This window comes from Ochotona princeps, chromosome 15 (assembly GCF_030435755.1).
Source record: "Ochotona princeps isolate mOchPri1 chromosome 15, mOchPri1.hap1, whole genome shotgun sequence".
NCBI classification, from domain to species: domain Eukaryota; kingdom Metazoa; phylum Chordata; class Mammalia; order Lagomorpha; family Ochotonidae; genus Ochotona; species Ochotona princeps.
Window position 1 is genome coordinate 14,168,711 of NC_080846.1, and position 14,623 is coordinate 14,183,333.

General features: G+C 39.5%; 1 protein-coding gene across 5 annotated transcripts in view; it reads left to right on the top strand.

Moving 5' to 3' along the window:
• The window catches only part of IGF1 (insulin like growth factor 1), a 66,038-nt gene extending 52,392 nt beyond the window's left edge, over positions 1 to 13,646 (top strand). For 3 of the 5 annotated variants that reach the window (XM_036492459.2, XM_036492460.2, XM_036492461.2), the window contains exons 4-5: positions 474 to 525; positions 13,446 to 13,646. In XM_036492459.2, the coding sequence (XP_036348352.2) occupies positions 474 to 525; positions 13,446 to 13,471 (78 nt within the window). In that variant the 3' untranslated portion in view covers positions 13,472 to 13,646. The remainder of the gene's footprint in view (positions 1 to 473; positions 526 to 13,445) is intronic. The other 2 variants (XM_004589598.4, XM_004589599.3) reach the window with 1 other exon arrangement.
• The last annotated feature ends 977 nt before the right edge of the window (positions 13,647 to 14,623 follow it).

A 14,623-nucleotide genomic window follows, 5' to 3' on the forward strand; every position in this document is an offset into this window, starting at 1 on the left:
TCCTAAAGACACCTTTGCTGTTTCTTTCCTAAACTACAACTGAAGTCAAAGAAAGGATTCAATAACTCAGCAGAGATGTGACCCCAGGGAGCCACCTCAAGTGATACAAAGACACTAGGTAGGGCCTGATGCTTGGAACATAGTAGCCAATGATATGTCAAGGAAATAGGACCCCAAAGGAAACTTCTGTGTGGACATGGAAGAAAAGTGTGTTTGAGAGGGCAGAGATAGGCACATACTTTCTGTTCCCAAGCACTCCTCAGTTTCTAGTTTGGGAGAAAGTGGGTAATAGAGATGAGTCCCAAAGTTTGGAATGTTGGATCCCATGACCCAGTTTTAGATCCTTTACAGCACCACTCCTGTCTCTCAGGTCATACAAGCCTGAACATTCTGGGTTGACTCAAAGGCTTGGTCTCCGGGAACACCACAGGAACCACCTGTTCTCAATGCAATTATTTTTGTGATGTTTACAGTATCAGCCTCCATCTACCAACAAGAAAACGAAGTCTCAGAGGAGAAGGAAAGGTGGGCGAAAAGAAACACCCAGGAGGGGAAGAGAAGGAGGGGACAGAAGCAAGTCAGCAGATAAGAGGAAAGAAGAAAGAGCAGAGAAGGGAGACTGGAGCTAGAAACTGAACACAGAGTCAAAAACAACAACAACAGCAGCAACAAAAACTGGAGGAGAGAATCACTAAACAGAGGCAAGGATGATTAGAGAGGAGTGAGCAGACAGCAAGTGGAAAATGAAGACCAGTAGGTCTGTTGGAGCTAGAGAGTACACTGAAGGAAATAAAAGTGACATCGTGGAATGTGACTAACACGTGTGGAGGAAACCGAAAAGGAAAACGTAATACCCAAGAAAATCCAAAGAAAGGCAGTGGCAAAATGAAAATAAAAAGAGAATAAAAACTATAGTAGGCATAATCTTTCTTTCCCTAACCCCCGCCAAAAAATAACCCTAATTAAATATAAATAGTACAGATTCTCATATTTACATACACATTAACATTTTATATGAATCTTTAGTTGAAGAAATGTCCATGTCGATTTATGTTTAGAGTTAAATATTAGCCCAAAATTCTCAGCAAGACTGAATTGTGTCAGAATTTCCCAGATTTCCTTTCCCACAATGTCATTGGAAGCTGTATTTCTGAGTCAACCCCAAGGTTTAGGCCAGAGGGCATCCAATATTTGCCTAAAGACCTGTGGGGTAACCTTTCGGAGAAGGTTATTGGTCCTCACCCTCACCTCTAATTTTTGGAATCAATTATAAAAGATGCATTAGTTCGGTAGGATGTCTTAACAAACTACCACAGGTTGTCTGCCTTAAATCATGTATATTTATTTTCTTGTAATACTGGAGTCTGAGTGTCCTAAACTCAGGAATCAGCCCCTCCCAGGTCTGTAGGGAAGGATCTGTGTCAGCCTCTCTTCTCTACTTACAGATGGCCTTCTGGTCCTCTCTCAACCCACTCTCTTCCCTCTTTTCTCCTTTTTCCAAGCATATTTTTATATCCAAACATCTTTGCATCAGATTAGTTGGGACAAAACCTAATGATCTCATGATAACTCAATCCAAATACAGCACAATCATATTTTGAGTTACTGGGTGTCAGAAAGGAACCATATTCAGTACATAACAGAAGACTTTTGATGTCTGATAGTAGCCTTTTTATTGCAACTCCACCACCCCATGTACACAGAGATCTGGAGTTTTAGATGTGAAATCCTGAGTCTCTGAGTTTTTCCTCCATAAAAACATTGCCATGATGTGTTAGACCTGGAGCAGGTATCAGGAAGCATTTGGCACAATTCCTTCATTTTAAAGACAAGGACACTTAAAGTTAGACAAGAGCAAAACATGCCTGTGTTCTAAGTTGCTCTCTGCTTCTGTCCACCAGACAATAGCACATAATCAAAGTGAGTTAACTAAGAAAGAATTCTGAAATCAACAGAGAATAAAAGGCCCCATGAAGTCTTCCACTAATTTAATATTCCACTAGGAGCAAGGCAGTGAACGAATTGAAAATTAATTGTTGCCTTTCATTGAGGATTCAGAAGAGCTAAATAGAATCACAAAATTGAATTCTTAGAAAACTTCTCTCATTTCCTTTATTCAATCAGTGGGATCAAGGTCTTCATAGATAATAAAGAAAAGTCTCAAGACCATCCAAATTGTAGATTGTAAGAACAGAGGATGCAAGAGAGAAGCACTCACTCAGCAAGCAAGCATTTGATGAAAGAAGATGGCAAACCAAGAAGTGAAGTACTTCATCCAAGTGGCCTGCCTGGAAGACGTAGCAAAAAGAAAAGTCTTTTCTGCCTAGTCCTTCAGGGCCCTGCCATTTTTTCTACTTTGGGACTATCCTTCTTTCATACTTCACTGAAAACCCAGCATCCCTTGCATATATATGTATATAATGGAAATGGCCGAGGCTATTCAGATCCAGGAGTAAAATGTCAATCAGAAGCTTGACAGTCATCAGTGAGAGCCAAGCTGCTGTTTTGGGTGTTTGTTTGTTTGTTTGTTTTGGTTGCAAAGTGGATCCCAGATTATCAGAACAAAAAGACAAAAGCTAGTCTGGTAGCTGAGCCCATCTAGACAACTGCCTTATTCAGGAAAGGCCACTTTTTCCTAAGAAGACATCGTGTATTGGGGCCAACCACAGGCCAATACCTCTGTAACCATCACCTTGGGAAAACTAATTATACCAAAGCATAAATGTCATTCAAAAAATAAAACAAAAGCAAAGGAATGAAGGAAGGCAGGCAGGCAGGCAGGCAAGAGAATGTCAAGGAATGCTTAACTTCTACACTGTGCATTAAAACACTCTTCTTTTTGGAAGTTGCTTAGTTCATTCTGAAGCAATAATTTGAATAACTACAGGAGATCAGTGAATAATACTAAATAAGGAAAGAGAAAAGATCTCTAGATCGTATTTTCTAGCACCAATATTCATTTAATGATGGATGAATAAATGGGTAGATTACATAAAGTAATATATACAAAAGTATAATGTTAGAAAGACTTAAAAAGTTACACAGCAGAGATTGGTGCCTCTAATTCTATTTAGGATAGTGACTCAATGTGTTCTGGAAGTAAAGTCAGTATTCATCATCACTTAAAATGTCAATCACTTAAAATTTCAGCAATTTCTCTTAGAGAAAATTGATGATGGCATATAAAGGTAATAGGAATGGAGTTACACTAAGATAAAATTGCTGAAAAAAGTAGTTGTAGTGGAGCAACTACAATGTCCAAATCTCTGTACCAGGCGTGAAGGAGAGTTATAAGCATCGAATGGGCAGTAAAACACAGTCAGTAAGATCACTAAGTGCCTTACCTGGATCCTGGATTTTCCACTTACTAGGTGCCTTTGGACAAATACGTAACTTACCTATGTTTCAGTATTCTCACAACAAGTGCACCTGCCTCATCCAGGTTTGTGAGTATTTATGGATAACGAGTGACGAATATTCATGCTTGTGTGTACGCATGCAGTACTTATAATGGTTCCTGACACACAGTAAGCATTATTAAAAGAATACCTGAGAACTTTTTACCTACTTTTGAAAATCAGAATCATATGGAAAATAAGGTAGTTTCCTGAAGTTGAAATGAATCCCATATCACTAAAAGCTTAGATCCCAAGCTTGCCAAGAATTTTGTTGAGCCAAAGTTGAGTGTTAGGCATGTGATAGGAGGAGAACTGGATGACCTAAGACCCCTGCCTACCCAGAGAACCTCTAGTTCCATGAATAATCCCCACGGAGCTGACAGGTTAGCCCTCCCACATGTTAAGCTGTTAACTTTTACTTCAGGATCACACAGCGAACTTTCAGAACACTAACATTTTTCTCAACCAGTTAATAAAATCAAATGTATTATGTGTTTTGATTTCATGGTGCCTGGGGAAAATTTAATTGTAGCATGAACTCCAGTTCTTGCTAGTATTAACTGAAACTGCCAAAATAAATAGAAATGTGGGTTATTTCCGGGCTCACACAGCTTCTGGGACACTTCAGTTTCTAGGGCTGTCGATTCAATGCCTTTCACAGGCATTTGATTTTCTTTCAAGCACCTCTTGAAAACAAACAAAACAGCTACGAATGTGTGTGCTGTTGGGATGGAAAGGTAGAAAAGGAGGCAAAAATAAATAAATAAATAAATAAATAAGCTCCCAAAGAGCACTGACCACCTCCTTGTCCAGAAAGAATATTTATGGTTTCTCAGGTCACAGGAGCCCAGTATCATGAATGGTGGGAAATGAGGCCTGGTCTCCCTCCTTGCCTATGTGAAGGCAACAGGGCATTTTGAAATCTTTATGCGATAACACAGAATTTACTACCAATTCAAGGGCAAAACTGATAGCCTGAATTTGAAATAGAAGAGTTTGGTGGCATTAACAATTCTAGATGAAGCAGGATTCCTTTATATAAAGTTCAGACTGTTCACCATAGAATTTTTTCAGTTGAAATTTAGGGCCCTCAAAACTTTCAGGGAAAAACAAATTATGGAAAAACAAGGATGGGCTTCAAAGAGGTTTTGCACCAAAATAAATTGATCTTTTCATTCTGCCTTTCCATAAACTTTATGACACATCTTCTATGTTTGTCTTGATGTTTAATTACTAATTCCATTGGCCTAATACAAAGTCCACTTTTTAATGAAAATTACTAATTCCATTGGCCTAATACAAAGTCCACTTTTTAATGAAGCTTTTTTAAAGATGTTTTTTACATTAAGGTGGCTATAATACAAAGGGAACAAATAACAACAACTCTAAGAATATGATTATATATAATTCCTACTTCATTTATTTATTTGTTATTGGAAAGGCAGAGAGGGAGTAAAAAAGGGAGAAGGTGAGAGGGAAGAAGGAAAAAGGCGAGAGAGAGAGAGAGAAGAAGAAGAAGAAGCAGAAGAAGAAGCAGAAGAAGCATTTCTATCTGCTGGTTTACTCGCCCTAATGGGCTGTGTCAGGCAGAAGCTGGGAACCAGGAATTCCATCCTGCTCTCCTACACAGACGGCAAGGACCCAAGCATCTGGGTCACCATCCACTGTTTTTGGCGGCAGATTAGCAGGGAACTGGATCTGAAGCATAGTAGTCAGAATTCAAAAAGCAGCACCTTAACCCACTGCCACGATGCCACTTGGAAGACAAGTCTACTTGCAAAAGAAAATCCAAGAAGCTGAAATTAGCAAAGTCTCCTCAGAGCCCACTAACGTTCAGGCCCCTGGAAAGTCCAGAACAACTTCTCCATCATCAACGGCCTGATTGAAGTCAGAATTTTTTCTTGAATATTTATGGAACCATGTTTAATGGGACTCCTTAATGACTGTACCCTTCTTTGCTTTTTAGCTAACAACCAAAAGAGACACTTTAGAAACACAAACTTATGTTTTCACTACAGAAAGAAATGAGAATTGAAAAACAGTGGAGAAATGAGGGCTATTGGATAATAGGTCTTTGAATCCATGTCTGACACTTCCAGAGAGTCCTTTAGAAAGTTTTCATCATTCTAGGAACTTGATTATAGCTCCCATGGGCTATAGTTACACCAACAATAAGGGCCAGAAAACTCATCTTTGCTTTATTAACTGATACAGTTGCGGTTTTCAGCATTGGTCAGGATACAAATTGTTTGAATCTTAGAGGTTTGGTAGAAGCAAAAATGCTAAGGTGCATCCAATTGACTAGAATACTAAAGAGTCTTGGCAGTAATTTAGAAAGCACAGTTGGCAACAGAGAGCAATTTTAGAGATGCAAGTATTATTTTCTTTACTGTGGGTATTTGTGTGTAGTCCTAGCTTTGTTGTACCTGTGAAGATTTTGAAGTGAATGGTTTTCCACACTTATTGATAAACAGGGGACCTTGGTTTTCCTTTCACTGAAGACAAATTCCTGGAAAACAAATCATTATTCAGGGGGAACTGCAAGATTTTTTTGTCCTCTGAAATATCCAAGTCATCAGTCTAAGTTAAATGCTATAGGGAAAATAAAGGCAACATTTTCAGAGGCACAGCCTTGCCTTCTCAGAATCCAGGTAACTTCCTATATTGTTCTTCTGTACATCTCAGTAACTTTGTCCTAGAATCAATTAACAGGATCACCCACTTCCAGGTTTAACTCATGATCCATTACAGGCAAGAGTCGTTGCATTCATCCGGTCTTCTTTCCATCTTTTTTTGTCCCCACTTTTATTTGAGACTGGCATGACTGACAAAATGATTACTTGCCTCCACTACCACTATTCTCTGTCTTAACCTTTGTCTTCCTCGTTCACTCTGGTATGTGATTCCATTACCTTTGAGTCAGGTAAAGTAACACATACTAACTTGAACAAGTACGTGCTATTGTCACTCTGTCAGGGGATGGGGTCCAGAGGGAACAAACGGCACTGGCAGTGTCTTCCTCTAACTGGCCATTTCTATAGGACAGGATGTTAAAAGCAAGGTGAAGAAAAAGTTGGGCAGTTCTTGTTTCCAGTAAAGCAGCTCTAAAGTTCCCAATGAGAAACCACGATCTTCTACATCAAACCCAAACCAGTCAAATAACCTAGGCTTCCAAGGGAGAATTCATATGTTAAAAATATTAAAATTTTATGTGAAATGTATAAATGCTTGCATGGCACTTTCTGTGTAGCCAACACCAAGAGGTCAGATAATTGAGGACCAATCAGAATAAGATGTGCTATTTTCACAATACACATAACAATTATGGCAAGACAAAAATTCCAGATGACTAGGAGTCAGACTACAGCAGGTCAAGTATGATCATTTGAATTTACATGGCACAAGTGTGTGCCTGGACAGTGCACGAGGCATTGCAAGAATAAAGAAGCGCATAGAATCCATAAATGCATAGCACCAGTATTGTTTTTTTTTCCAGTACTGTTTGATGTGGGTAACTTTTGCGTGCTCTGGGGAAATCTGTATAAGGTTGTTTCCTTCTTCAAAAGAATGCTAGGGAGGCGGTAGAGGCACTCTGGGCACAATGTAAGAGCTCTGATTTTAAAAAATGCTGTATGCATACAGAACTCTTCTTGCTGAATTTTCTGTTTTGGAAAAGCACTGGCTGGCACCTTGCATGTTGACTTTTATATGCTGAGGTTCCCATCAACGTCAAGCAGATGCAAATCACTTCAACTTGTCATAGTATTACTTTGTTCATCCTGAAAGTTCAAGAGAGCCTTCCAAGCTTCCAAAATTTCTCTCAATTCAGTGAGGAGGAAAATTTAGAATACAGAGTTTGAATGTTCTGCCCAGATTTGTCACACACGCAAAGAATGAGGAGAAGAGAGCAACACTCTTTCCTACTAACCGTATGAACTCATCACTATTGCACTGAAATGATCCCATAAGCCCCAGGCCTCCCATCACCCAAGGATACTGTAATATTAATTACAGCACACAATAGTTTAAAGATTCTAGCATCAGTACTATGTCAAATGGAGCAATCACATTTGGGTGTTTAAGGGAAAAAATAATCAAATCTAGTTTTTAGGTAACAATGTGCTGAATCCTCAGAATGTATCAGAAAAATTACTAGAACCTGGCATTTCACTTTTTTAAATAACACAGCATTTGAACCTTTCAGGAATCCCCCAAATTACTTCCTTCTGGGACAGATAGTACACTGAAATCCTTTTTAATTTAAAAACATAAGAGAGAGAGAGAGAGAGAGGTAAAGCTAACTAAATAAGCTGCTCATAAAAATCAAGAGTCTGAATAACCCTGAATTCTAACATATTTAACAATATCCTTTAAGGTTACAGGAGACAACATGAACACCTCTTCACAGCAAAGGAACATACCTTTGGGTATGTGTTTGTATGTGTTTCTTTTCTCTAGGCTTTTAAACCATTCTGGTGATAGCTTCCTATATCACAGACAGAAATATTTGAAATAGGGTCAGGTGGTATCTTTTGAAGAGGCAGGTAGTTGCTAAATCTGAAGTAATGGTGGGATGCATATATGCTCCCTAATTTCTGGAGATTCTTAGAGGTTCACCAGTCACACTAGCTACAAACAGTTCCAGTATATACACCCAGTGCTGTCCTGGAATTCAAACAGCTCCTCTCTTCCCAAACTCAGACACAAAAAGTCAACACTAGAATGAGAAGTGTTTTGACAACAGTAACTATTTTAAAAATTAATAAAGATAACAGCTGACATCATTAGGCACATTCTCTGCTGTAAGGGCTATAACAAATCACCTCATTGAACTACTATGAGCCTATAGGTAAATACTATAATTATCCCTATTGTATAGACGAGAAAGTCGGGCTGAGAAAGGCTAAATGTTTTGTTCTAACAAGTGGCCAAATCAGAATCCAAAACTGAGGTGGACTTCAGTGTGTTCACTATGCACTGCACTAACTCCAGCATTTTTCAGTTGGTATTTACCACACTACAGGCTAACAATTAGAATTTCCCAGGCAGGATGGCACTGGGTGCCACCTGTCCTCATATAGAGTGCGGGAAGCAGGTAGCTGGCACACAATGCTTGATGTGGACTTGAACCCTATTCCATCACTCCTTCAAGAAATATAAATCAATTTAGCAAGCCCTCCCTGGATTCTTGGGAGTCTAGAAAGAAAACAGTAGTAGGCAATCTGCCCTAAAGGAAACTAACCCCTGCAGAATTTACTCTCCAGTACACCAAGGCTGTAACAAAGGTAAACGCAGACAACTGTGACATGCACATCTGCCCAGATTCACACTGCTGACAAACTCAAAATTCATGCTGAAGCAAGAGCTCTTGAAACAGTATGCTCTCTTAAACACAATAATAGATGTTATCCTAGGCCAGCTACATGTGTAACGGTGATCACAGTCACTCATAAGAACACCAGGACGTAGGAAGAATCACTCCTCCCTTTTATATTTCTGGACTAGGAAACAGTGTATTGAATGTCAAAGGCCGCACAACTCCTGGTAGGTGAGGAGCTGGGGTACTTACTTCCCACAAGCAGAAGCCCAGGTCCTCCAAGAAATAGATGACAGGAAATTAAGTTAGCAAAGATGTTGTGAGCAGTCCTGCCTGAGTGAAAGAAAATAGGAAATGATACAGGAAGCATGGAGAAATAATCAGATTGCTAGTAAGTCTGACCCAAAGGAGAGAGAGAGAGAGAGAGAGAGAGAGAGAGAGAGAGAGAGAGAGAGTTGGTTGGGAATGTTCTAGGCAGTTAAAGTTGAGTATAGCTATCACTGACTTTGAGCCAAAGCATGTCAATAAAGGAATCCCAGACCTTCCATGAATGGATCTGCTTAGTATCCCCATCACACTCAGGCATTGGCTTGTAGTATGGCCCTGCCAACCTGAGCCAATCTACCACAATCAAAGGACAGAGTCATACAAGAGTAGGGAGTGCAGAGCAGGGGGCCATCCCCCCGTAACTACATAAAGGGAGTTTTCAGAAAACAACATTAGGATTGGCAGACCAATGTTGTGTCATGTTAACCATTTACCCTTCAGTCTTTCTTAAGGCAGACACACACACGAGCAGTACAGAACTCTCAAAATGTGTACTTTGCCCTCTTGTTTTAAAGTCACATCCCAAAGTGCTGCGATCACATGATATTCATTCTCTTTGGCTCCCAGAGATGAGAGGCTGACCCAATTCTCCTGGAAGTTAAGCCTGTGATTCCCTGAAGTAAAGAGATAACAAAATTGATACTGAGACATCTAAATCATTCTGTACAATTTCACATGTCCCCAGGACAAACCAGCAAAATAGCTGCTCTTTTTAAAGAGGTTAAGCGTTGCTATCTGGGCCAGTTCTCCAATCATCCACTGCTCTTTTTCCCATATCTTGCCCTTTTGGGGAGAAAATCAATGCTAAATTTAGCACTTGATGCTATACAATAGGCTGCTCCTATTCTGCGCTAAGCAGGTATTTTCCAAGTATTTTTATTGGGTGCCAGGATTTTCTTAGACTTTGTATCATACAGAGCTTAACTGTGTAGAGTAAGTGAAGAAGAAAGCAGAGTCTAAACAAAACACCACCACCTCCTCCATAGAATTGAAAGAGCCCATTATCATCTTTCTTTTTGCTTCAATTTCACAAGCAAAAATCTCATGAAGATGGGACAAAAGAAGGAGTCCTAATACCCGGGGGGGGGGGTACTTTTGCTAATTAAATACTGTGTTACTAAACTCATAGAAACAATTATAAATAGGGGTGGAGTTCACTCTGTAGGAAAGGAGCATGCCCATCCTCCAGGATTAGAGATTTCTATCCCCAAGGCACCGTCTTACCTTCTAAAAGAGAATTTACCACCCACTGGCATCATAAATAATTTGAGACATCATCAGCTATTGCTATTGGAAGGAAATTTAGGCTTGGAAGCCCCAGCTGTTGTTTTACCTCTTGGGGAAGCAAGATAACAAGGAGGCTAACTGATGAGTTCTGGGATCAGAAAAAACTGGTGCCATCCCAATACTTACCACATCTTCACTTTAAGAAACTGGGCAAGCTGTCAGCTCCTACCTTTAAATCCCTTAAAAGTTAAATGGTCTACAAATGAGTATCAGACCCTGAAAGAACGATGAGATTTAAATGAAAAATGCATGCAATTGATCATGCATATAGTCCCCCGCATGTAGTAAGTGTTCAAGCACTGGGAAGTGTGATTCCTTCAGTCCCAGATTCAGCAAGTCATTCGTATGCCACCAGGAGCACGTTACGGAGTCCTGTGGCGTCTCAGCTTGTAAATGAGCCTGATGTGAATGACATCACCTCCTAACAGGGCACTAAAGATTCAGTGAGAATCTACTCTGAAATGTTAAGCACAATGATCATTTTCACTGTTATTAGCCATCGTGATCTAAACCAAAATGTATATAGGCTTGTAGAGGAAAGCTTAGATGTGACTCATACCAGGAAATAATAGGAGAATGTGAATGCCTATTCCAAATCTTCCCTGTCTTCCCCAAAAGCTGGTTATGCATGCAAATGCAAAACACGTAATCATGCATGTCACAAATTAAGTGCTTCCCAACCTTGTTCCCCAGTGAGTGCTTTAATCTTTCCTTCAGAAGGATGCTTTTATTCAACCCTAAGGTCAATATGTTGGTAAACTGGATCAACATTTTTTTCATGCTCTTACCTTCTCTGATGTCAATAGGAAACAGTATTTACTCACTACTGTTTTCGTTTCAAAAAACTGTCTAGTTGCATACTAGAAACAGATTCGACTGGTTTGTTTGTCTTGGACAAGCCGTTGAAGTGAAAAGTTTTTGCTTGGCTGAATGTGGGACAGTTTCATAACCCTTCAAGAAGTGCACTGAAGGTGGGTGCCAGCTCTGATGACGGCTGCTTCTAAAGCTCCTTCACTTGCTGCCCATTGTCAAGGGTGGCTAGTGTCATTAAATTAAGATAATGAGCAAAGCAACAGATGCAACTAAGAGCGACTCCCCCGGGTGCTTTTGTTTTGTCACTGTCATTGTCTGTAACACAAAGAAGTCACATGTAAGAGCCTGGGAAGAGAGCCAAATGCAAACCAGACAACATCACAGCTGGTTTTGAACAGCCTCAGCTGCACCCATGTGTGCAGGGGAGCCCTGCTACTCAAAGCAGTGTCAGCTCTCCTCAAGGGAGTCTCAGCCACAGCCTCACTGTGATGCTGAGACTGACCCAGAAGACAGAGAACACGTCACATGTTTTCCCTTCTGCTGCAAGAGAGAAAAAATAGTCTCTCCATCGGGTGACAATGGAGAGGATCCATGCGGTTGGCCAATTTGACCTTCTTTCGCGATAGTCCTCCTGAACTTGAAGATGAAACATGGAAGATGATTGGTTATCTTCTAGAAATATGGGAGTACTTCATGAGGCTTTCCTTTCCAATTGTTATCATTTCATTCTCAAACGTTTAAGAAAGTTTGGGTATTTTAGATTCCTAAAACACTCTTTATCCTGGTATATGCCTTAAGCAGAAAAAAAATTAAAATTAAGGTCAATATGTTAGCTGATTAGCCGATTTTGGTTAGCAATTTGCCTGAGAGCTGGTTTCCTAATAGCTGTGTTAGGACTTTTCGGAGCTATATTCCCTCAGCAGGGTTCAGCAACTGCTTCATGGAGAATGATCAGTGATGATCATACTATTTGTTCTCATATGTCTGTCTTTCCTTTTTCTAGAGAAAAGTTATAAGAAAGAAAGCAGAGTAGGCTTAAGATTAATAACAGAAGTTTACTAGTGGCTTAGTGGAAACGCACAGCAATACATGTGTATTAACTGTGCTTGGGCTGGCATGATAATCTGCATGATATTTCAGGGGGAAATGCCATGATTTTAATCAGCTATCATTTCGAATTATTCTACACAAATGCCCAGGTTCTCACCAGCATTTTATTTATTAGTTTTTTGTTTTGTTTTGTTTTGTTTTTTGCAGTGGTCACTGAGCTAGTTTTAATAAGTGTTTGATCCAGTGGTGCCTCTTTCTCTACTAGGTCAGCGCCAGGTGTTGACCATCAGTTCACAAACTGAGTGCCATTTGTTCTCAATTTTGCTTCAAATTTACTTACATTATACACGTATACAAAGCAAGAAAAAGTGCAGGCAAACTATAATGACATGGTTCTACATGCCATGAAGGAACCCTTCAGATCCACTCATTAGTTTAACTCATTCTAAAGATTAATTAATTAATTGAGATATTTATTTAACACCTGCAATATACTTGATACTTTCCTAAGTTTAAGGACTTGAACCACAGACAGAGAGGACTCTGTTCTGATAGGATCTTTGTCCTGAAAAAAACTCAATATTCCATACTAAAGCATTATTTTTGGATAAGTGAATGAAGAACCCAGAATTTTTATGCTTGGAATGGTTAATTTCCAATGAAGTTGTCATAAGAATAATAACAGGAAAAATGAGCAAATAAAAATAGCAGCTATTGTTGTTACTAACATTACATATAAAATGTTTACCATGTGCCACACCTAGTGAAGCACTCTTACATACACTAACTTTTTCATTTTTAATCCTATAAGATAGATGCTTTTATTCCATTATTCTCAGAAAAGCCAAGGCCCAGGGTTCTTCTCTTTCAGGTTAACAGGTAAGGCGTAAAATGTAACAGCTTGGGCCACAATGTTGGAAAGAGCTGGCTTTACTTGCACGGACGGACTAAGCCCTATTCTATAGCATAAAAGGGTAGTTACAGATTATTAACTATAGTACAGATTGTTGTAAAGAATTAGAAGAGAGGAATTCAAAGCGTCCCTTAACATTCCCTAAAATCAGTGTTTAAGGGGGGAAATGCTAATTACCCCAGATTGATCATAGCACATTGTATTATGTGTTTGTTGACCACCTTGCATCCCATAAATGTCAAACTACATCGCTTTAAAAAGCTAATAAAGTGTTTTTAAAGAAATTCATACATAAAGCTTCATTGAGTTCATGTCATTTTTTTTTCTTTCTTGTTTCTAGGAAGTGCATTTGAAGAACACAAGTAGAGGAAACGCAGGAAACAAGAACTACAGGATGTAGGGAGAGCCTTCTGAGGAGCGAAGGACAGGCCACCGCAGGACCCTTTGCACGAGTTACCTGTGAAACACCGACCAAATATCAGTTTGATGACATTTCAAAGATGGGCATTCCCCCCAATGAAATACACAAGCAAACATTCCAGCATTGTCTATAGGAGTGATTGTTCAAAGCTTTGCACCTTGCAAAAAAAAAAAAAAAAGGTTCAGGAGTTGGTAGATTGCTGTTGATTCTTTATCAATAATATTCTATAGAATATTAATCCCTGCCGCTTGAGAGCCACAAATGCATGGGTGTCCTAGAGATCCAGCTGCACTAAATTGTCCTCCGAATCCTGGCTGCTGGAGCCACTCCTGCAGCAACCTTGTCTAAGTGGTTTATGAATTGTGTTCTTATTTGCACTTCTTTCTACACCACACAGGCTGTTTTACAGAATTTCGCAGTCTTCATCTATCCCTACCACCACCTTCATAACATTTTTATGTGCCAAATTTGGTCTCCTCAAAAGCAGTAGAAAATAGTCAAGTAGCACACCAATTCTTAACCCACGAGTTTCCACCTGTGGCATTTGTATCAAGTATAAGTTGAATGCATTTATTTTAGACACAAAGCTTTATTTTTCCACATCATGCTAAAAATGTAATGCAAATAGTTGCAACTTGAGGCCAACCATTTTTAGGCGTATGTTTTAAACATAGAACGTCTCCTCAACTCTCAGTGGTTCGCTTGAAGGATGAGTTAGCATGCAATCTGTTCAGTCACTTCTTTTTATTTTTTCCATATAGAGCACTATGTAAATTTATAATATCAGTAATACAGGATATATCAAACAGTATGTAAAACTTTGTTTTTTTTTTTTTAGTACAATGGTGCTATTTTGTAGTTTGTGATATGAAAGAGCCTGGCCAAAACGCTAAAAGGTGAAAGCAAATCAAAAGGGAAAACCTGGAGCCAAAGTTGGCACAAGGAGGAAAGAAACAAAAAAAAGTCCACCTATTTAGGAGGAAAGGCAAGTGTGCCCTCCCCCATCCCACCCCCTTTCCGTACACACGATTATGTTTTTCAAGAATCCACTAATGCAAATTTGATGAGTGAGACCAGAGAGGAAGCCGGAATGGGAA